Source organism: Amia ocellicauda, chromosome 3 (genome assembly GCF_036373705.1).
Source record: "Amia ocellicauda isolate fAmiCal2 chromosome 3, fAmiCal2.hap1, whole genome shotgun sequence".
Classification (NCBI taxonomy): domain Eukaryota; kingdom Metazoa; phylum Chordata; class Actinopteri; order Amiiformes; family Amiidae; genus Amia; species Amia ocellicauda.
In genome coordinates this window covers 47,012,218-47,036,588 of record NC_089852.1, presented here as the reverse complement: position 1 = coordinate 47,036,588, position 24,371 = coordinate 47,012,218, and the positions used below count along the sequence as shown (strand labels likewise).

The window sequence follows — 24,371 nt, the reverse complement described above, 5'->3', positions numbered from 1 at the left end:
TGTCTGTTGTCTCTCCCCTGCAGACGTGCCCAAGGACCAGCGGTTGCAGGCAGTGCAGGCTGCCATCATGCTGATGTCAGACGAGAACAGGGAGGTGCTGCAGACGCTGCTATGTTTCCTTAGCGACGTGACCTCAGTGGAGGAGAACCAGATGACCCCGATGAACATCGCAGTGTGTCTGGCCCCCTCCCTGTTCCACCTCAACATACTCAAGAAGGACAACCTGTCGCCAAGGTAACACCAGCCCGGCCTAGGCCTAAACTGAGTGGCAGAATATGGCCACCTCTCTGGGATCCGTAGTTTAATTGAACCTTGCGTTAAATACATAAAACAGCCTTGAATTCAATACGCTATTTAGTTCACATCTTCACTTGGATGTCTGTTAAAAAACACTGTGTGCTTCAGTAGAATAAACAGTAAATTATACAAAAAGTAAAAATAATACAATCCCTTAGTTTTGGTACCTTTGTTTCCATTTTGAAATGGTCACATTCTAATTCAATGCTGAAAGATATTAACTCTGATGTATAGTTTTTGCTTAAATCATTAAGTGTATTTTATGTTTTGTAAGAAAGAAACTCATTATTTGATTATGCTTCTGTAGCAGAAATATTTCTCACTTTACCACTTAAATGCAATTGAATTGTTTGATGTATCCTCCCATAAAACTTGTTCAACTGGCCGCTGTTTGAAGGCCCTTGAGCTGTTCGAAGGGCTTGCTTACATTAATGTTACAAACTAAATGAAAAGCTTTTCAAACGTGTGTAATGAGAGCATGCTGTGGACAAGAGAGTTAGTTGGTTAGACTTTCTAATTAGTACACCCGCTTTCTTTTCTTCTAAACTTAAATGTCCGAGCACCTTCTTTGAAAGGGGATGCGTGGGGACGTGATGCATTTTTACGAGAGAGGTTTCCTTTACTGTCCTTGCTGCTCCTCCAGGGCACCACATCTATTAAGAGCTAATTCCAAGCTTCCCTCTTCCCTCCACTTCAGAGCCATGCAAAAGAAATACGCCACGGGCCGACCCGACCAGAAGGACCTTAATGAAAACCTGGCGGCGACCCAGGGCTTGGCTCATATGATCATGGAGTGCAACCGTCTCTTTGAGGTGAGTCACGGGGCTGGGTTTCTGTGGGGGATGTTGGGGGGGGGGGGGGAAATGCCTTTGAAGGAGATGTGCTGCATTGATTTTGTTCAATTTATAACCTACTATTTTCTTTTGGTCGCAGATCCCTCACGAAATGGTCACGCAGTCCCGCAACTCATACGTGGAAGCAGACATCCAAGCCCCGACCCTGGAGGAGCTGAGCAAGCAGCTGGAGGAGGATGATGGCACCTACCAGACCCACATGGAGAACCTGACCCAGTCCTTGCTGAAGGAGGCCAGGGAGAAATCCAAGGGTTGGGTGTCCTGCTCCAGCACGGACAACACCGAGCTCTCCTTCAAGAAGGTGGGTCTGCTGCGCCGCGATCCCCTTCTCCCAGTGTTTAGCAATTAAATTCCGCTTCTGTGCAGAAATGATGTACTTAAAAAAGTAAAACACAGAGTACAAAAGGGAGCAGACACAAACCCTGCAGCACACACAATAAAATACCTTTTTTCCCCCAGTTATTCCTCTGCTCACTTTAGTTCACTGCTCACTGTGTGGCTCAAGTATTTTACTAGGTGTATTCCCCGCAATTGCCTTGTTTTAGAGTCAATAGAGTCTTACAGTTAGTTTCCCCCGCTGTCTCTAGGTAGGAGACGGGAGCCCCCTGCGACGGTGGCGGGTGTCAGTGGAGGTGGAGGCCCCCCCCTCTGTAGTGCTGAACCGGGTGCTGCGGGAGCGACACCTGTGGGACATTGACCTGCTGCAGTGGAAAGTGATCGAGACCCTGGACAAGCAGACTGAGATTTACCAGTATGTGCTGAACCGCATGCCGCCGCACCCGAGCCGGGACTTCATCGTACTGAGGTGAGTCTCCAGAGCCCAGCAGCGCCGTGCTGAGGGCCAGCATCAGTGGCACGTGTACAGAACAAATAGGAAATGTAAAGATTTCGGTGAGAGATTTACTAACAGATTCTTTACGCCAAAAAAATGTAACAGCTACTAAATCTGTCAATTGTGTGAGCTGAAAGCCAAATGTTCCTACCAAGAGTGGCTCAGGGAGTCGGGGAGATGGTTGTTTTTCCTGTTAAATTCCTGTTGGCAAGCTTGTCCAAATAAGTGGAGGCCGTTTCCACCATCTAAATGATCTGGTAGTAGTTTCATCCAGTTGCTTCTGTTTCCATTCCGGAACACATCTATTCTTAACATGCAAGCTTATTTCTGTCAATAACTGAATATTGCCATGTCTCATGCTCTGTGCTGGCGGATGTACCCTGTAACTGAGTGATGCTGTTTCTGGCCCAGGTCCTGGAGGACAGATCTCCCCAAGGGCACCTGCGCGCTGGTGTCTGTGTCTGTGGACCACGAGGACTCGGTGCCCATGGGCGGGGTGAGGGCGGTGGTGATGGACTCGCAGTATTTACTCGAACCCTGTGGCTCCGGGAAATCCAGACTCACACACATCTGCAGGATGGATCTCAAGTGAGTCGCCGCTCAAACCCCATCGTTTCCACTGTGTATCGGCGGGCCAGAGAGCAAATACGGCTCAATGGATCCTTTAGCCTTTTCATATCCAGTTTGTCAGTTTGAGGAAATCTTATTGTGATGATGAGTTTTTAATATAATTAACTGGGTACATAATTTGCGAAACCCCAAACATCTAACAGAATAATACCTGAAAGGATGCGCCCGCACTCAAGGTCTGTTTGAGTCATATCTGGGCTTTGCTGTGTTTCAGAGGAAGGACACCGGAGTGGTACAACAAGGCGTTCGGACACCTGTGTGCGGCAGAGGCGGCCCGGATCCGGAACTCCTTCCAGCCTCTGGCCACCGAGGGGCCCGAAACCAAGATCTGAACACCTCGCCTCCGATTGGCTGGAGCCACGCGGCCTGTTCAAGGGATCATTGTCTCAGAAATGACAATAGCCTGGAATCCACCATCACAGTGTGAACTCTGTACTTTGTCAGCCCAAGCTGCTGCGCAGTATTATTGAAGTGTCCTGTGAAGCGCTCAGATTGCATCGACATTCAGAGAGTGAGACTCGGCTCTCACTGGTGCTGGTTACACTGCCCACTGGGAGAACTACTAACCTGCCATTGCTCTATCCTAGCATTAGTATTATTGTTAATTATTATTGTTGTCGTTATTGTATCCTACAATGTCTAGGACATTATTTAAGCAACTAAAAGCTTCTGGGAAGCATGTTTATTTTATTAATTTTAAATACAAAGCTATATATAAATATATATATATATAAATAAAGTTTATATATACTGTATATATTTAAGGCTTATTCTGCAGATTTACCTGCATATTTGCTTGTTATATTGATCTCCCTATCGCATTGATATCATTGTATTTCAGATTGTTCAAGACAGAAATTTGTAAGCTGGTTTTACTATGCTTATTCAGTACTGTTGTGTCGAAATCATTGTAATTTAATTTTGACTTCTGCCCTGTTTTTTTGGGGGTTAAATATCATGACTCAGGTTTGATTTCCTCATTCCTGCTTTAACAGTACTGGACAAATCTAATGAGGGGATAACAGGGTGTCTGAGAGTACATTTTTTAAGGATAATATTAAATACTTTTAAAGCATAAGACGGTGGTCAGTGGTCTTTTGTAAGGACATGTACTGCTTAGGAAATGTGAGACTCCTGCACAAAAAACAGCACAATGCTGACTGCAGGAGCCTATTCCATTCCAGCCTGGATCCCCCCACCCCCGACCCCCAATAACAAATTACCATTCTGTCATTTCCAGTTACCCAACCTCAACTGACGATGTTAGATCATATTGTTTCCAGAGTTGAAACAGAAGATTACAAGACCCAGGTGGCAGTGAAGGGACCTCGAACCCGTTTCACAGTGCTTTAATCCACATGTGATTTTTAGCAGCGTTAAGAATAGTGCAAATCAGATTTAATACACACAAAATGAACAACACAGTTCCTGGTCAAACTAATGTTGTCATGGGAGGCTGTATAAATAGAGCTTACTGTAAAACCTCCCAGATGGCCATTCTAGCATCGCTATCCACCGACTCTATAGTATTATTACTTCTTTAGTAGGGCTTTGCTTCCCGTCCTTGTGGCTATGAGAAACAGGCCCGGACAATCAGGATGACCTCTGGCTGTCCTGAGAACAGACTAACAGTGCGTGAGTGTGTGTAGTCTGTATATACTGCTGTTTGCATTTATTTATTTGGTGTGTTTAGGCAAAGGGTTGCTTTTTTGTGGGCAGTCCAGCTGGGATAAAGGGCACTGGAGCTGCCTAATGTACTGATAGGCAGCGGGGGGTGGGGCAGAAGCCGAGGATTGGAACCAGCTGTTCCTGCTGAAATACTGCTGTGCCTGAGAGCTCCCAGAGAGGTCACTTCCTGTCGAGGAATGCTTGAGAATGTTTCACAGCGATTCCCAGGAACACATGCCAGGGCAGGAGGGGAGAGAGAGCGGAAAAAAAAAGAAAGTTATTTAAATCACTTTGCAGAAAGTCCCCCCCCCCTTCTTTTTTTTTTTTTTTTGTCCAAACAAATGTAAGCAATAAAAGGAAATCTGCCCCCCCACCTCCAGTCCAGCACATGGAAAATGTTTCTGTCTCCACAAAATGAGTTAATCAGACACAAGCGACGCAAGGAGAGTGAACTCGAGGAACGGCGTTTGCTGATGGATGTGGGAATTCCTGTTCAACAGAGACAGCGCTCCTATGGTTAAAAGTATCGTTGAAGCTCTAAGGAGTGTTTTCTTTTGCTGTCATGTTTTTTTCCCCAGCTTTTATACCTTTTGTTTGGATGCGTTGCTGCCTAAATCCAAAACTCGGCTTAATTTAGGAAGCCATACACATCTAGACACAGGATAGATAGCACCTTTATCTGCTCCAACAGATAGTAAGTTGATTAAGATTATGTTGAAAAATAAATGTTATGCTGGTGAACGATGAATCTCCGTTTAACAGGAGGAACTAGCTGCCCCCCCACCCCAGAAAAACAGTACAATTAAGAAAACGGCACACAAAAAACAAGCACATGTTTCAAAAATATATTCCAAACAACACTAGGGTAAAGTGGCAAGAAAAACAACTAATCCTAACATAAGAAAATAAGGAGGTTACAGAATAACATTAATACTAAATACAAAACGGTCCATTACTGTTTGATGAGCAATTAAAGCCTGGCATTGTTGAAATCTACAGACTGCAGCTGACAGACTCCTCTTGCAGGTCCCCCCGTCCGTGTGTTTGTCTCTTTAATCCCCACAAATTGTCTCCAGTAGTTTCTCTTCTCGTAGGCTTCCATCACAGCAAAGCATCACTTACAGGCTTGAGATGTGATTCACAGTTAAAGGTAGTGCAAAGAGCCCTCTGTGCTTCTCTTTAAATAAATTGAGTTCCATTAAAAACCACACACACACACACACACACAGTAGTGGGCTGTGCTATTTGCATCTCCTGGAGTAGTATATAATGAGCCCCGCTGTGATCAGAAAGGCAGCAGCTACGAAGGACAGGAAAGCGATGACGGAGCGCTGGGCGAAGAAGTGGCAGGACAGGCAGGGCTCGGGCTGCTGGGCACAATCCTGCTCCAAGGCAGTGGGGCCGGGGAAGCCGTTGTGGTCGATGATGTTCCTGTAGTGCATGAGGGACGACTTCACGATGAGCTCGTCGTTCACGAACCCGTACAGCCCGAAACCGGGGTCGGTCTGGTCGCTGAAGGCGTAGGCGAAGTATCCCTGGAGGTTCACCCCGTCCAGTGTGTAGGCTGGAAGAGAAACAGCGCTGTGAGGCACGGCCTAAAGCGGGGGAAGTCATGTTCAAATTACCACACAGCGAACCCCAAATGTGTTTGTTGTTGTTTTGTTTTTAATTAACCATTTAATTCAGTTCTGTCAAAAGTGCTACTCTGTCCTGTTAATTTAACCACCCAAAAAACACCCAAAGGTACCATTTAATTTAATTGTAATGTTTTAATTGAATTCATGTGGTATGAAGATGTTTTCTCATGCTGTTATTTGTTATTGTTGTTGTTGTTGTCGTTCTGTGTTGTTTGCCCAATATTACGTTTGAGTTTTTTGTGAGCTTGTTTTGTTCAGTAAGCAGATGTTTGCCATTTCAGTTCCAGTAACTTTGTGTGAGTGTGTCTGGATGAGAAGCAAGTCAGGAGGCTCTGTGGGAAGCACAGATTTGCCAGCCTTGGCGTCTCACAGGAATCTTTTCAGATGCTTTTCTCTGCTGGGGCTAGTTAGCTAAGAAGGCCAGTAACAAAATCAAAACAGAATTAATAACAGAGGAACACACACACACACAAAATGCACACAATAAGATGTGAACAGAGAAAGTGTAAAGAGCTTATTATATAAACCATCCTACTGCAGTCAACCGCCAACTCTGATGAAGCAAAAAAAATCGAATAATCAAGGATGAGGTGTAAACGTATGGGAAAACTGAAGGTGACCTATAACCACAAAGAGAGATGCGTGAAAGAACTATGAACGTGTTTTTGTAAACACATTCACGTTTAACAAGCAGTATCTGTGTTTCAGTGTTAACTAAGACACTGCATATGTGGCTCCCAAGCACTGCAATTCGACTTCCATCACTTGAGATCCTGCCAGGCAATAACTCCTAAGGGGTAACAGCACCACCCCCTGGTAGACTCTGTTAATGCATATGTTTGCCTGTTTTACCCAGGTTATTATATGTAAAGCGTTCACAAAACCATCTAACTTGGGTCAGCGAATCTCCTGTAAGGAATCCTGTAACACTGGGCTTGACAGACACACGAGTCTGAGGCCCCTGGAGAATCGGGCCGGGTCAGCTCAGTTTGTTGACGTTGAGTTCATTGGCGAGCACTCTGTCCAGCTTAATGATTAAATGGTTCTCTGGGGACGTTTGCGTGTTCTGTGCCGGCAGGAATGTGCAGGTTAGTCATTGGCAGGGTCGGAAACAAAAAGTGAGTTTGAAAAGAGATCAGCAGTCAAAAGAGAAAGTCCTGGGTGATCATTAATAATGTAGATCATCATGAAAGAGATAGAAGAAAGAGAGGGATTAAGTGTATTACGCATGAGTGGTAAAAACACAATGGTTTCAGGACAGAGCGATATCAAGGTGTTTTTTTCATTTCTATAGCAAGTTATTTCCATAGAATAACTTAACCAATCATATCAAGGCAGCACTCTGCATAAATAAACAAAAGTTCAATAACTTACAGAGAGTAAATAAGGCCACCTTTAAATAATGATTAAGGACACCCTACTATTTAGTTTTCCCTCTCATAATGAATACATTCTTAGACGAATGTTGTTAGAAAGTTAACTGATTGGAACACGGAAAGCAATAGAAGTTCGGAAATTATAGAGTTATGGACCTGTGTGACTTCATGCTACCTGCACAGCGGCAACGTTGCCAGGGAGAGCTCAACAGTTGGCCGTTCTAATTAAAGTTATACGAGATTGAAATATGTATGACAGGAGAACACAGAGCAGACAGCGACACAGGAAATATAAGTTAGTCATGCAACATTAATACTTTTTCATTAATACAGCCTTCAGCACAGAGAACAAACACATCATGTGCAGCTTTTTCTCATAACGACTGTGAGCCAAGGACGACAGAGGATATTTGAGAAGCTTTTCTTAAACAACAGCCAATCATTTTAGCAATAGCCAGAGTAAATTTCCCTTCCTGAAGCCTGAGCTTTTCACATTTACAATTGCCTAGCAGCCCTCACCCTTCAGAGCTTCGTTGATGTAGTTGTAGATGTAGTAGACCCGGAGGTTGTCCTGGAACCTGCTCTGGTCCTCATCCACTCCGTTGGCCATGATGTAGATGGGCACGTTCTTATACTTGGAATTGACCCAGTTCAGCGCCTTCCTCAGGCCCCAGGGCACCACGTACACTTTCCCCGGGGACTTCATCCAGGTGGGGTCGGGGATGGAGTGCACCTGCAGGTTGTCGTCATACTGGAGTTTTTCCTCCACCACTTGGAAGACCAGCTTGGTGGTGTAGTGGCTGAGGGCGAAGAAGTCATAAGTGCCTCTCACCAGCTTCTTGTCCTCCTCGGTGAACATGGGCAGTTGATAGCTGAACAAGTCCAGGGTGTTGCGCTGCTGGAGCCACTTCCTCATGCCCTCAGGGTAATTTCCGTCGCCGAATATAGGCTCGGCGAACCAGCCGATGCGGAAATCGAGGACCCGGATGGACGGCTCCACGTCCTCCCGGGAGAAGGAGTATGCCGGATCCACCCAGTCCATGAGTAAGGTGAGGGACACCTTTCCCTTCTGGGTTTCGCGAAACTCCCTGTCGTACACTCGCCAAGCCAGGGCATGGGCCTTCAGCAGGTGATGGCCCACCATGTAGCCCACATCTCCCATGTTGGGCTCGTTCAGTGTGATCCATAACTTGACATGGTCGCCCAGCTCCCTGAAACACATCCTGGCGTAATCGGCGAACGCATTCACTGTCTCCATACTCTGCCACCCTGTCTTGGCATCAAATGAGGCAGGCAGCCCTGAGTGCTTATCTGTACGGTGCCAAAGGGCCACAACGGGGGTCACGTTTGCCCGGAGGAGCTCGCTGACAAAGCACTTGTAGTAGCCCAGGAGCGTGGTGTTGGGCTCGGACACTCTGCCCGCAGGCAGGATTGACGACCAGTTGAGCGTGAACTGGAAATGAGAGACATGCATCCTGCGCACCTGGGAGACCTGGTACCGGATGGCAGCGTAGTCCGCACAGTGCGTCCTGCGAAGCGGGGGCACCTTGGATTCCCCCAGCTTCTTCAAATCCCCGTTCCCTGATATGTTCCAGACGTAGATACTGGGATCAACAAACTGAGAGGGGGTCACCTCTACCTGAAAAACCAGCAGAAAAAAAGAAACACAATAAAAATATCATACCATCCTTGCCCATCACATACAGGATTTTATACATTAACAAAGCAACAGATTATCTCTAGCAAATCTTCAAGGCTTCATTTAAAAATTCCTTTAAAATCTCAGTGTCCTAAAAATTACACTTAAGGATGACGGTCTCCCCAAGATATTTCCACTTGTTCCATGTACAACGTCTTTCCAGGTCACACCAGCAATTATCCTTATTTCATCTTCCCTTATTTGATGTGGTCTTCTTCTAAGTATTTTTTTATTCTCTTGGGATCCATTCTATAGGTCATTTTGTCCATGTCTGGTCTGTGTCTGGCCCATTGCCATTTTAACATTTTCACTCTTAATGTCACAAACTTTTGTACATTTATTTGTTTTTCTGTCTATTTATTAAATGACATATATTGTGACACAGGACTGGACAGGTCAGGGAAGGGCCTGTCTGAATGGCACTACATTTCCCAGAAATCCCGGGGAACGATGTGCACCATGGGTAGCACCTGACTGACAAAGCTTCCCTGATTGGCCTGTCTCCTGTATATAAACATGACGCCAGCAGCTGTTGTTGTTGGGAGGGCAGAAGGAGAGTCTGTGTGTGAACAGCAGAGTGGCAAACCTAGGGCATGGAACGTATTGTTTTAAATGGTAATGGGGCTTTGTTTATGGTCTTTGATTGAGGGTTGAGATTTGGATTGGCTGCTGTGTGTTTTGTGTTATTTTTAGAGAGGGATCTGTCCACAAGTTTAGGTTGGCTAAAGACTCAAGAAGGAGCTTTTCGTTTAGTTTTGTATGTCTTTCTTACCTCGCCAGCTCACTGTACATAAATGTGCCCTTCCTTCACGCCATTCCCTGCCTTTTGGTGCCTCTATTCCTCGGCTCTGTCTATAGAGCCCTGATGCCGTGTCCAACCCCACACAGAATCCCAATATATTATATTAATCCAATGATTGGCATTTTATATTGAGTCAAATCTTTGGTTACAGGTTATGATACGGATTTATTTTTTCGCTATACTAAACAAAACAGAACAGACCCACTAAATTTCAAGGAAACTGAGGTGGAATCAGATTACTTGGCCCTGAAAGATGAAAATGAAAGAATATTTAAGTAAATTATTTCTCAATAGTCTATTTATAGCTGCAAATCCTCAAAGTATCCAAAGAAATTGAATTTCCTATTCTCTATTTTGGTTGTACAAGTGAAAAGCTGTTCTGACCGAGATCTGACATTCACTTACCTGTATGGAGTTGGCAGCTACACCCCAGGAGAAGTTACAGGGGAAAACTCCAGAGACTGGCTTGTTCTCGGGCAGCAGTGGAAAACCGTTTTTCTCTATCAGCCTCTGGTAAAAGAGGGCAGAGGTTTTGGGCTCTCTCTTCATGTCCGGGCTGTCAAAATTCACGTAGAATAAGCCCCGCCGGATGCCATACTCCCGATCCCACTCAAAGCCATCTACCAGGGACCAGGCTGTGTAGCCAATTATATGCACGTTGTCATACTTAATCGCTGAGGAAACAGAAAGGGTCACAATGCTCAGACACAATACTGTCTAGGAGACCAAGGCTACATTTACCTGCCATGCAATTTTCCAAAAACTAATGTATTTGGAAAAATAGTTTTTTCTAAGAAGGATACTTTCCCTTGTTTACATGACTCTCAGGGTAAAGTTCTGATCGAGTCACACAGATATGTTCTATAAAACATAAAGCACACAATTTGAAATATTCCAGTACATTTTCTGAAAACTGTGATTACAGAACTAGCTATAGGAAAATCTCATGCTAATGTAAACACGCTAAAAGCACAGTTTTTCAAAGAGCAACTGAATGGACTGTTTTTAACACTGGAATTCAACCCAATTTTCTCCTGAAAGATCATTCTACAAGGAAATTAACTCCAGCAGTGTGGATTCATATGTTTTCAAGCACTTTCTAAATTCATAGATTTCAATTTTGGTTTTGCCACCTGTCTTTTTTAATATCAGCAATGGTCTCCTGTAGTAGCAATTTAAAAATAAACATTCTTATCTATCTACTATGCACATTTCTAGAAAATGTATTGAACTTTCGCAATGTAATTTTGTTGGAAACTCTAATTACTTTTTCAAAAGCAATTCAGAAATTTTCTTCATGATTTATTTCATACAAGTACTTTGTGTAAAAAAAAGGTGTATAAATGAACATAGACAAAAATATAACAAAATAGTTATTCTAAAAACAACTTAATACATCATTGTAATATACTGAACAGTATTGCATAAGGTAATCTGTATAAGTAAGTCTGTGTACATTGGAATAAACTGTCTAATAACTGTCTAATTGGAATAAGTGCCTGTTATATTCCTGCTACCTCAGATACCTTTGACCTAGTCAAGAGTGCTCCAGCTGTGATCGCTGTATTTTATAATGCCCAGAGTTTGACATGACCTCGGACTCACACTTTAAAGTCTCCATGATCAGTTGTTTGAGGTAGTACATGTGTTTCGGGTCTTCGGTCTTGGTGTTGCTGTTGACAAACCAGCCGTTCTCCACGATGAATACACCGGGGTCGTCGTACTCGGCTTTGATCCAGTAGAGCAGCTTGCGCATGTTAAACTCTTCCGACTGGCCGAACTTAAGGCTCTCGTTGATCAGGTGAAAGCTCAGGACCGGCCCGAAAGACAGGGCGAAGAAGTCCGCTGTCCCATTGATGGTAGCTTTCTCACTGTCTGTAAAAGCTGGTAACTTGAAGGAGAGGTTTTTCTTCATGCAGTGCGGATAGTCGCCATCCTGGAAGAGCGGTTTGGCGAACCAGCCCAGGACGAAGTTGAGCGAGCACTGGCAGGCCCTGAGGTTCTCCCGGCGGTTCTTTTTGGGGTTGATCCAGTGAGAGCCCAGCGCCATGGAGATCTTCCCACCCTGTGTCCCTCGGTAGCGCTCATCGTACAGGTGCCAGACTGCCGCGTGGGCCTGCAAGCAAAGGGGCACACAGACAAGGTACCAAGCCTGTGGTTAGGATGCCACTCTGAGTCCTACAGGCCTACTGGCTAACCTTGTGGGAGTTTGGCCATTGGGTAGACCTTCATTCTGACTTCGAACATAACAATAAGTGCGCATCAGATGGCACTTTCTGATTATTCTGGATTACACAAATTCGTTCTTGAAAATTGCCTGGCTTTAAAATTGAATTACAATATGATCAAAAGAACCTTTCAGATGGTTTTAAACGCATGAGAAACAGATGAGAAAAGACAATGGAATGAACAGTGTTTTGCTGATAGATCACACTCCTAATGAAAAGCTACGACTCCTGCCACTTTCCAGTGAGTTATGACTCGGGCAGTGAAGGGCCATGGCAGGCAGAGCGATGCCTTGTAAGTCGAAGCACCTGAGCACTGATGCAGCCAGGGCTTCTAATGAAATGAAAAATGCCTCAAGTGGTAAACAGTATTATCTGCTATTTTTTTTATAAAAGACTCTTGTTATGCAATCACTCTCCCTTTCATCAATAAATCTGTTACCAGGCGGATCTCACGCATATTCACCCCGTGAAATGGGTTTAGACACTGAATGGGCCTCAATTTGTGTATTCAGAAACATCTGGTATAAATGCAAAATCCACATTGCACATTGAGCACAAATTTCTATTTTCTATTCATCATGATACTGTTCAATGATATTATTACTATTATCACATATTTTGAGAATGGTATAAAACAGTTTGTGAGGTAAATGGGATTTTAAATAGATTTCTGGAATACAAGATCTTCATACAGACTAGACACACATACGTATTCAACTACTATGCAACTGACACTTGGTATTTTTTTAATTTGCAAAAACCAAGTAAAATAATTATGTATATATTTAATTGTACTTGTATCTGTGAAGTTAAACCAGTTTTAATATTTTAAAAAGCTTTTGTTCCATCTGCAGTTTTTAACGGGGGAAAAGTTCAAGAGTGTATGTATGTATGTGTGTGAGAGAGAGATTGTGCATGAACATGGTATGTTGTTGAACAATTAGTTTCTGCAGTTATGGTATTGTGCATTATTGTTTTTTGTTACTTATAAACTCCTGTTTATTGTGGTTGCCTAAATCCTGCTGTATATGTGCATTGTATGCTTTTGCACCGAGCCATAGTGAACTAAAGACACATTTCTATATTAAGTTCTATTTAATGGACAATAAAGCTTTTAAATATTAATTGTAAAGTGTTTCTTACACGTGCGACATTTATTTTTATTTTTTGTACTTTATTTAGCTGTATTATTCTTAACGCTTAAAATTGGTCGAATTCGTAATGTAGCTCCTTCTTTGGTCATTGAAAGATTTAAAGATAATATGCATTCCTTGTTACTGTTAGATGAATGTCTACTTTGTCTTTGGTTTACAGGGACACAGTGGCCCTCTGCCTCTGCGGGTCCAGTCTGCTCCTCTGCACTCATTTCTACTCCGGCAGCTTTTTGAACAAGCACGTCCGACACCGGCAGAACAAGTTTTTATTAACTTCAAAGTCTATATTCAAAAATACAAAACAAAAAGTTTTATAAATTAATTAACTAATTAATAGAAAATACCTTCGTTTTATAATAAATCCTACAGTACTTGGGGTAGGGAATGCAATAGCTTCATATTGTGTCGCTCACCTTAAGGAGATTATGCCCCACTCTGAAAGGCAGCGCTGGGTCACCCTTGATGCCCGGCGCAACCATGCCGGTGCCATACCCGTGCCAGGCCACCACGAAGGGATTGTCTATGGTGATCCAATACTTCACGTCGTTGCCAAACTCCTTGAAGCAAAAGTCTGCGTAGTCCTTAAAGATGTCCACTAGCAGGGGGTGCGTCCAGCCCTGGTAGGCGCGCTGCAGGGTGTCCGGCAGGTCCCAGTGGTACAGGGTGACCACGGGCTCGACCCCGATGCCCTTCAGACGCGCGATGAGGCTCCGGTAATAACCCACCCCGGCCGGGTTGCGGCTGCCCCGGGTCCCGTTGGGGAAAATCCTGGGCCACGACAGGGAGAAGCGGTAGTGCGAGACGCGCAGCTTGTGCAGCGCACGGATGTCGCCCTGGGAATTGTGGTAGCTGTCGCTGCCCACGTCGCCCATCTTAATCCTATTGCCGCCTCTGGTGAAAGTGTCCCAGATGGACAAGCCTTTGCCGTCTTTGTCAAAAGCTCCTTCGGTCTGGTATGCCGCCGTGCCGACCGCCCACATGAAGTCCTGGGGGAAGGTGTCGTAGAGGAAAGCCTCGTCCCCCGGCGAGGGCGCTCTGGAGAAGCGCTGCCAGGTGGCCTGTCCGGCGCCGGGCCCCGCAGACGCGCACAGGAGCTGCAGGGAAAGGGCGCACAAGTGCCACCAGCCTGACGGCATGCTGGCTCACAGTGCCCGAGTGCTACACGGATATGTCTTTAGATGTGGAGGAAATCATTGGATCTGTTAAGACCAGGTATGAGCCGTGCGCTCCTGCTCAGGCGCAAGCTGTCATATACGCGCAGTTTGTCCTATGAGAGCTGGGACATCTATCAATTATTAGCCAAGACTGCCCTGCAAACTATTTAAGGCGATTTTAGGTGCGCTAATACGTGACTCTGCGGCTTCCAATGCATTCAATAAAGGTGTTATTTATTTGCTATTATAACTAAGTAGGTATGCCCTTTGTTGTAATGCAGTGCTACACACACGGTCACAGTGCAGTCTGTCGGTGTTGCGCACCTGTAAACCGCTTTACTGCAAGCTGGACGGGGCCCCGCTGGTGCCATAGCAGCAAGGCTGGGATGCTAATCTCCCAGGTTAGCACTTCACTCTGTTGACTGAGACGCACATTATACATGATACATTTTACAGTATGGTATATGTTTTCACATTCATGTTTCTCAAAACTAAAAAAGTGCTGTTTTAGTCAGTTCTGCACCTGCCACCGTCAAATAGAGGTGAAATAAAAAAAAGCCTTCTGAGTTTCTGACATTATTTTTCAAGCTATTAGGAAAAATATGTTTTTTGTTAGTCTTGTTTATTGAATAATATAATTATGTTTTTAATAACATTTTTAGGGGGATATTTGTGTAGTGCACAATCGGGGGAAGTCATTAAAAACTTAAGGGCATAGGTTTCCAATAGCTTAAACAGATAATAATGGGTAGGCCTACATACAATAGCCTTTGCTGGTCAATTATCGGTGTAAAGTTCTGTTTTGTTTGTTTGTGGCGTATTAATTAATTAATTTATTTATTTATAAGCAATCTAAAATCAATGATGTATAGATTTCCGTCAGTAAACGATCACATATTCTGATCAGTGGATATATATCATTAAACAATGAAAAACAATGATCAACTGATGATTATTATTATTATTATTATTATTATTATTATTATTATTATTATTATTATTATAAATAGTACATCCAGAAGAGAAGATCTTCCTGGACTTATTTCGCAGTTGCCCAACTTTACCATAAAGTTCATATAAAGGCTATATGTGTGTGTATATATAAATTAAAAGCCGTGTGTTTAGTACCTGTCCTTGACATCTGTTGCGATAAACCTTGAGGATTATTATCAGGGAGACAGAAACTGGCCTTTCACGTCCCCTTGGATACCAAAGGAAACCCATCCGATAAGCTTTCTGCAAAAAGAACAAACACATGAAATGCGCAACTGAAAAGCCAGATGATGACTCACACAAGAGAGAGAGAAGATTGCATTCATTGCGTCTATGATGTTTTTGTGAGGAAAAAAACGACAGAAATGAATTTAAAAATAACAATAATACAAAAAGAAACACTTGCAGATTCTATGATCTATAAACAGCTGGGGTTTGCATTTAGGATCACATAAGTTGACCCTTACGAAAGAGAAACACTGGCTTGGCAAAGCTATATCACTTGAATGCATTGTTGTGAAACACTTTGATCCTGGGATAATTTGTTGCAGTGTATGTATACTGTATTATTTGATGGATACGTTTAAAAAGGTAGATACACAAGAGAAACAATTGTAAAATCTAGTGTTCTCCTAAGATCTGCTTTTAATGTCTTATGCTACTTGTGTGTATATTTAAACCAATATACATAAACTAATTAATAAACTAGGCAATACATTATATTACAATTATGTGACTGTATATAAAAATAATAATATAGTTGCATTTATTTTTATTGCAAACGTTAGTTTTAGTTAGTTCTGGACTAATCCCGATCGCTCAGCACAGATAATGCATCCAGCAGATAAGTACATAATAATTCAGCAAATGACAGTACAGTCACCTCTGAGTAGTAACTGTCACACTCCAGTGATTGACATAGCCCATTGCATGTTTTGCACCTTTCTTTAATTATATTCTTGTTTTTCACATGATCTGTTCTCCCCATGCGGTGCAAAGCAGTTTAATTGGATAATTGACCATTTGGGTAGACAGGATGGACTGAGCCAAGGCAGTGGGAAGACATATTTGTTTGAAATCCTCACTGCCTCCTTTTGCCTGCACTCCTCACTGCTCAAACCTACTGGGGCCTGGGTTCAAATCCTGGTAGAGCACTTGTCTTCTGAAAATCACTTGATCATCTACTAGAACTTCGTTTTGTTTTGGTACCAGAGGATTCACTGTGTGGTGGATATGGCAGCTTTTCAAACAGCTTTGGGTCACGTCCTTTGTGGCCCAACTATGCAGGGTACTAGTCTCAAAGCTGACAAGTATTGAGTTCAAATCTTGGTAGAGCCCCTGTTGTCTGAAAATATATGGGTTGTCTTTGGTTTTTGGGGCAGAGGGGGCAGTGTAAGGTTGATATACCAGAACTTTGAGCAGTTAGAAGGGGAGATGTTGTGGCTCACTATGTGGAGTGCTGGCTTGAAACCCAGTAGGACCTGGGTTCAAATCCTGGTGCAGTATCTTTCTTCCATGAATCTGCTGTGTTTTGGTGCCAGAGAGGGCACTGTGCGGTCGGTATACCAGCTCTTCAAAGACCTATCTTCTGAAGTCCTTTGTGGCTCACCATGCAGCATGCTGATCTCAAAGCTAGTAAGTCCTTTGTTCAAATCCCAGTGGGGCCTCTGTCTTCTGAAGATCTCTTGGTTGTCTTCAGTTTTTGTGCCACTGGGGGCAATGTGAGGTTGATATACCAAAACTTTGAGTAGTTAGACAGTGGGTCCTTGTGGCTCACTGCATGGAGTGCTTGCCTGGAAGTTCATGGGACTTGGGTTCAAATCCTGATTAAGGAGCATGCTGGTGATATATAAAGGGACTATAATACTAACCAATCTCTAGAGGGGTAGGCTAGTATAGGAGAGGGAAGCTGGGGAGATATAGCCTGGGAGACAATAGAAGCTAGTACAAGAGAGGGAAAGTCTAGGCTGTATGAAAAGGGGTGGTGGGATGCAGAAGGGAAAGGCAAGATCAGTGTTGAGGGAGGGGGTAGATGCAAGGCCTAGGGTAGGCTAGCCTGAGAGAGGAGAGGAGAACAGATGTTTCCACTCCCAAACAGGGTTTCTCCCCACCCAGGCATCTGCATCCTACCCTACACCAGCCCCATTCTCTCTCCAGCTAGCCTATCACTCCTTGCCCCTCTTGGCCATCCTAACCCTCCCATTCTGCATCCTCCTCCTCCTCAACTTCCCAGTACCTATGCATTCTACACTCACCCTTCTCCTCTCTTCTGACAGCTTATCTCAGCCCCTCTTGATAAAGCCTCCTTGTGATTGGTTAGTATTATATCCTGTTATATAGTTACCAGCTCCTCTGCCTGGATTTGAACCCAGGTCCTGTTAGCTTCCAGACAAGCACTCTTTGCAGACAGCCACAAAGGACTTGCAGGTCAGTGATCAAATATCTGGTCTATCAACTCCACACTGCCCCTCCTGAGCCTAAAACAAAGTACATAATTACAAGATTTTCAGAAGACAGGGACTCCACCAGGATTTAAACTCATGCCATGCCAGCTTTGAGACCAGCACTCTGCATGGTGAGCCATAAAAGACATCTCCCCTGGTTGTTTGAAGATCTGGTATATCCACCGTACAGTGCCACCCCACACAGCACAAACAGATTTCAGAACAAAGATACTTCACCAGGATATGAACGCAGGTCCTGCTAGGGTTCAGGCCAGCACACAATGGAGTGACTCACAAAGGACTCTGTGCTCACTTATCTTGCTCAAATATCTGGTTTGTCCACCTTACACTGCTTTGTAAGGTTACTGTGTGAATGTCATTTAGCATCTGATCTATGTAACTAGAGATGGAAATCTGGCACATACCTGTTCATATGGTTAAATAATTAACATGATTAAATTGGTTTTATTGAATGTTCTCAAAGTGCTGCTGCCTCATTACTTACTTCCCCTCTAAATTTCCTCCTGATACACAAGACGGCAAGTGACTTCATTGCAGTCCCTCGGTCTTGAAAGTAAATTAAATCTATTGTTGGCATGCTTTGTTTTTTTAAGTGCAACCAGATTAGTTTTTTTTAACCACAACCTTCATGTTTCTTTCAGTAGCTTTGCTTACTGTATAGCCATAACGTGTGAGATTTAACTGTAATGAGTAATATTCTGGAACACACAATTAGTTTTACTCATTGATATTCAAAGATAAATTCAAATTCAACTGAATGCAATCTAGTTTTCTGATACATCTCTACACACCCGAGTGAGTGCCTTCAAACTGGTCTGCATCTTTGGGACTGACTGTCCATAGGTAACATTAAATCATGGGTTTTCTATTTTTATATTGCCAGGATGTAATACCAGGCCAGCTTGTATAAACAAGCATGTTATTTTGTTTGTACATGTCTACTGCATTACTTAAAGACTCTCCTTTATTGTGCATCCTGTAATTGGCTTCACACAACTACTCAAACACTTTTTAGCCTCCCACTAAATCACCTTCAAATGGTTCTGGCAGTTTGTTGTGCCGTTTGGTCTGGGATGAAAACTGGATACCCCTTAAGGCATGTGTTGCAGATACAGAGTGCACTGTAAGTACTGTGTTTAACCGTACGGTTCCATGTTTTTGGGATTGTCTATGTGACATTTGTATAGATCAGCTATCATATATCAGCTATCAGCAGCAGCTATCAGATATATATATATCATATATGGTAACATAAGCAAACAATATTAGAAATGTCTGATAAACTGGTCTGTACTCTGATATACTTTTGTAAACTGCCAGCTTTGGCCATTGTTCATGGTTATAAATGCAGCTAACTGGAATAGGTACATTTTACTTTTTAATGGCTTTATATTATAAGAACTTAAAGTCAAATTTGAATTGGTGCGCAATCTTTTAGGACTGTTTATGAAAATTAAATATTTGGAGAGCTATAGTAGATAAACGGTCCAGATTTTGCTGTTGACCTCAAATGCTCACATTCACAGGAAAGGGGGACACAGATGGGTTAATCCATGTAAATCTAAAAGTGCATTTTTATGCAGGGGAGGGGGACACCATATTAAAATTCAATTTACCAACTTTAGTGTTTTAGAAATGATCTGAACTGAAGCTCTCTCACAGACTAATATCATGTATTAATATAGTTAATATACTTAATAGTTCCACAGAAATTATCAGTTTCATAATTTGTTTTTGACGTCTGATTAAAATAACAGCAAGTTAAAATGAAGACAGATTACATTATTAAACACCTCTGTCTCCCAGTGAAGAAGAACGCTCCCTGCTCAGAATGGCAAGCTCTATTAGTAATTATAATATTGCAGACAATTAGCATTAAATAGTTTAAAAAGGTGATGTAATTTAGTCCCACAATAGAAGGAAAGTACAACAGCTAGAATAAATTAAAAGTAATCCTAAGGAAACAGGTGCTTAAGAAAGACTGGTGGCTGAATTAGTTAATATTTACACCCCCCAAAACTGACCACCTATAGTGCAAATAGATCATCAGTAATACAATTTTAATGTATATATGTAAACCATTAAAAAGAAAATAAAATGTGGATTTTTGGATTTACAAAAACAACCAATTACTAAACACATACATAAATAAATGCATAAATAAATGAAATGCCAATGCAACATCTCTGTATTGGTACTTTATTTACATACGTTGTGTAGTTTATTTGTTTTAATGAACATTTCCAGATAAATTACATCAGAAGACAAGGACACTAAAACAAAGTCAAGGCCATAAATCTGCGAGATAAACAATACAAGTCTAAAAAAGCCAACGCGCACACATGCACGCGCACACACACACACACACACACACACACCTTTGTTTTCTTCTTAGTTTGCATTTCCATAGCAACACTGCAACTGCAACAAACAAGATTGATGTCAAAGGCATGGTATAAACCTGGAAAAAAGGGTTATATATACACACATTATTTCTGTGCAGATTTTAATGTAATGAAGGAGCAATAAAGCAATGTTATGTAATTGATCAACACTTGGAAAGTCCTCAGTTCCACTTCATGTTTATTAGATACTGTAGAAAATATGTAAGGCAACAAAATATAATTAATCAAATACATTCAGAATTAACAGCTTGCCAACCTGGGCATGGGACACTGCCAATCAGGTTATGGCTGTTCAGAAAAACTATTTGAACACCATACATCTTTAATGGCCCCTTCTTTGACTAAATTGGAATTCTAGACGTGTTTGAATTAGTGAATTATATAAATATATATACACACACACACACACACACACACACACACACATTTTCAACCCAAAACATGCTGGTAAAGTCTGTGTTCCTTCTAATAGTTTCACGCATCTGGTAAAACTTTGATTAATAGGGGTAGCAGTTGAAAAAGTGGTTCGAGTTTGGACCACGTTCCGAAACAAAGGCACTAATTTAGGGATAGTCGGGTGACTTCCCAGTGGACTGTCACCATAGAAACCAGTTCTTTCATTTCTCCCCGAGGACAGGTGAGCCCAGGAAGAGAAACGCACATCCGTGGTCTTGATGAAGTGTTGCTAAGGAGCCCCTGCTCTGCCAAATGGACGCAAATCAGAAAATATAACGATGCAGGCCGACATGTAAACCTTTTATGGCACCACTGAACATTACGAAATTGCTGTTGGATGCAGAGACCACACAGAAAAGCTTACATAGCCCTTATCTCACCATGCTTGACAGCATTCATTCACTATGCTGCTGTTACACCATGATACATTCAGGGCTTTAAAAAATAAATATAATAGCTAAGAAATGAATTGTGTACAGATGTATTTTAATATATATATATATTAGTAGTTTCGAAGTAAAAATAGTTAAAATCACTGCAGCTATGAATTATAACCCCATTCCTCTTAAGCAATCTTAGCGCAGCACAATTAACCACTATTTATATTCAGTGTTAGATTAAACAAATGTTATCTTTAACCTGTTAAAATACACATGTACCTCACTGTAGACAGTTCAGTAGCATCAAAAGGTGTCTATTTTAAATCAGGAACCACTTCAGTCACTCTCTGTTCTGATAAAACCACAGCAGTACAATACATAAACACTGGAGACATAATGTTCCAGGAAACATAATTTAATTATCTTACTGCGACAAACCACTCGGCCCGATGGGACCAGAAATCATCCGCAGCATTAATGCCAGGCCTTCCAGCATAGGTTACCTGTGAAAGGGATATTGAAACATTCTTCTGAGAGGAACGACGGATCATTTAAGCATAATATGATGAATGTGAAGTAGTAAGGAAAGTGACAAGAGTAAGCCAAGGCCTATGATATTTTTTTTGTATTGGTTTTAATTCCTTTAAAGAGTATGCCATTTTCTTGATATCTACTGTAATTAAGCATTAGTATGAATTAGGTTGATCAATGGTTTAACATTCAGATTACACTTTTTTATTTTCAGTCCAGGAGAAACTTGAGAACTACCTCAAAGTGCCCAACATTAGAGGGCCAGATGGCAGTGCTATTCCAAACCGTCAATTCCTTACCACAACGCTCTGGAAAAGGGGGTTATCATGAAGTCATTTTTATTCAAGCTGAAATGTATTCATGTCAAATTAAGGACGGTGTACGTGAGAGGGAGCTGCAGTCTGTGACATCAACGTCTGTGTGTGTGTGTGTGTATCTTGTGAAAATCCAAGATCCCTTTCAGTCAGCTTAAAGGTTTGGCGTGGGGTCCAGGTGTGCATGTTTATGCGTGTGTGCATGCATGCGTGTGCTGTGAATAAGCGAGTGCAGTGCAGTGGAGCGTGGGCTTTTTCCATATTCCCAAGATCACGAGCTCACATTTCAGCATCCACAGTCAGGCCGGAAACTGAACATAACCTTGAAAAGCTGCCGGTTATGGTCGGAGCCGTCGTCCTTGAGGGTCAGCTGAACGGCTTCCCTTTGGGCCTGGAAAAACAAAGCCATTCTCCACGGCTGGCTCGCCTGGGGTCATGTGCCAAGAGAGAGGATAACCTGCTGAAGTGATGGCTGGCCTTTCACTCTGCAGCAAGGTCCTGAGCTCAGAAAAAAGCACTAAATGCAAGCCTGTCATCCCTACCAACATGTTAATAAAACTAAACCATACAAAGAGCAAGCCATTTAAAATCTTTTTGAACTCTCATGGAATCATAGATTTCTTTGAATTATGTTCAAATTTGATCCTTTTCTCTGAGGAAAACTATTTTGTTCATGGAAAAAGTCCCTTTTGTATGAACAATGCACAACGCTGAGCACTACATTCTTGCCTCTCTCAATGAACAACCAAGCAAATGAGTGTGGATCTTACATCATCAAAAAGACATCCGTTATGGCCAGGTCTGAGGTGCAGTCAGAGCTACAGCAATGAATGAACAGTAGCCACGAAACTGTACTCAGTAAACTGGAACAAAAACAAGTTACGCTGGTTGAGCTTTGCTCTTAATAGTTACTGCATGTCTATTAAACTACAGTGGCGAGTCGTGCCGTTTACGCAGGTCAGGTGACTGGAATGCCCTCTTTTTAGGATATTGTTTGTAGGGACCCCACACCTGCATGACTAAGATGGTCAGCTGCTAAATGCTAGAATTCCTTCATTAACATGAAATGCTCTTGTAACCACAAGGCAATAGCAGTTTTTTACTATTACAAATACAAATAAATTAATTATTTACAAAGGCAAATACACTTTTTTTTTTTCCATCTTTGCATTGTGAATACAAGACAAGATGGCTTCAATCGCAGATAGATGATGCAGCAATTACTTAAAGACAAAAAAAGCATATAAAACCTTTATCACCAAAGGATAGATGCAAGGTTTTAACTCAACACTGTTGGACCATTTGACTATTTGAAATCCACATAGGAATTCTCTACCCGTACACAATACATCAGACCAAGTGTATGAATGGCTGCTCCCAGGCTTGCGGTCAAATGTTAAATGTTTTTAACTGAAAAAAGTTAACCTTGTTGCATATCATTTGGTACTTATACCCTGGATTTATATTTCAAATAGCATGAATACTTCAAAAATATTTCAAATACACTTGAGATACCCATTTAATAATTTTTCATGTAATGAAACTCCAACCGTTTCTCCCGTTTCATCTTCTCGATTCTCAGTATTAAGGTGTTGCCATTTGGCAAACATGGGTAGACAAATTCAGCTTCAGTTAATGATAACACATGAATTGTGCTAATGAATGGATTATTATAAAAAAGTCCAATATTTGCATTTAGTTTTGGTAATAAAAGCATCACCGTTGCATTTAAATGCATTTGACCCCAAGTCTAGCTGCTTCAGTATATTCCTAAGAGAAAGCATTTTAAACAAAATTGCAAAACTAGTTTAATGCCAATGACAATGTCCTGGACTAAGGCCCTGTTTCTGTTGGGGGATTCATGTGCTAGAAGTTATGCAGATGTATCAATTAACATACACACATGGATAAAAACTATTTTACATAAAATATGAATACAATTTACTATACAGATATAGAAGTTTCTTTATGTTCTTTCCCTATATTGTTTCTTCAACCTTTAAAAACCTTAAATCTATAGAACCTTTCCTTTTGCTGTGGGGTTTGCTTTGCCTCCTGGGACCTTTTATTCAGAAACATTTCCCAGAGAAAACACTGATGTTATTCACGATCACATTATTATTCATTTTAATTGAAAACTAGTTTCAGGATTTCCTTTACTAATCATCGTTTGACGGGTCTTACCTCAAGCATTATCTGGACTCCATTCTGCTTTGCTCTTCCAAGCATCTCCCCTCCCTGCTGGCCGGCTCCTTGGCAACACACAGGACCAACCATCACTCCCAGCAGAACGCACAATAACTGGAGAAGAATCATGCTGATGCAGAACTGTTACAAAAGCCATCCTGGCCTCTCTCCTAGGACCCATATGTATTTTCTGGTTGAAAGTGCTTCCTCATTGATTACCGGCAGAATGGAACACTATTTGCTCATTTAACTCATTTGATTCTAGATCGCTATTGGCATCTGTGGATCTTCATCTTGTCATTTCCTGCT

The 24,371-nt window shown here is 42.2% G+C and overlaps 2 protein-coding genes across 5 annotated transcripts in view; one reads left to right on the top strand and one right to left on the bottom strand.

Annotated features, from left to right (window-relative positions):
• Positions 1-3,691, top strand: part of stard13b (StAR related lipid transfer domain containing 13b) — a 117,831-nt gene extending 114,140 nt beyond the window's left edge. For all 4 annotated transcript variants that reach the window (XM_066699749.1, XM_066699751.1, XM_066699750.1 and 1 more), the window contains 6 exons: positions 24-234; positions 995-1,109; positions 1,231-1,452; positions 1,739-1,956; positions 2,395-2,571; positions 2,828-3,691. In XM_066699749.1, coding sequence (XP_066555846.1) covers positions 24-234; positions 995-1,109; positions 1,231-1,452; positions 1,739-1,956; positions 2,395-2,571; positions 2,828-2,945 — 1,061 coding nt within the window. In that variant the 3' untranslated portion in view covers positions 2,946-3,691. The remainder of the gene's footprint in view (positions 1-23; positions 235-994; positions 1,110-1,230; positions 1,453-1,738; positions 1,957-2,394; positions 2,572-2,827) is intronic.
• Positions 3,692-5,112: 1,421 nt separating this feature from the next.
• kl (klotho) lies at positions 5,113-14,617 on the bottom strand. Its single transcript, XM_066699748.1, has 5 exons — positions 13,591-14,617; positions 11,401-11,911; positions 10,201-10,469; positions 7,814-8,933; positions 5,113-5,845 (listed from the first exon to the last, which is right to left on the bottom strand). Exons 1-5 carry the CDS (start codon positions 14,311-14,313, stop codon positions 5,523-5,525), a joined length of 2,946 nt encoding a protein of 981 aa, XP_066555845.1. The 5' UTR covers positions 14,314-14,617; the 3' UTR covers positions 5,113-5,522.
• Positions 14,618-24,371: the final 9,754 nt, after the last annotated feature.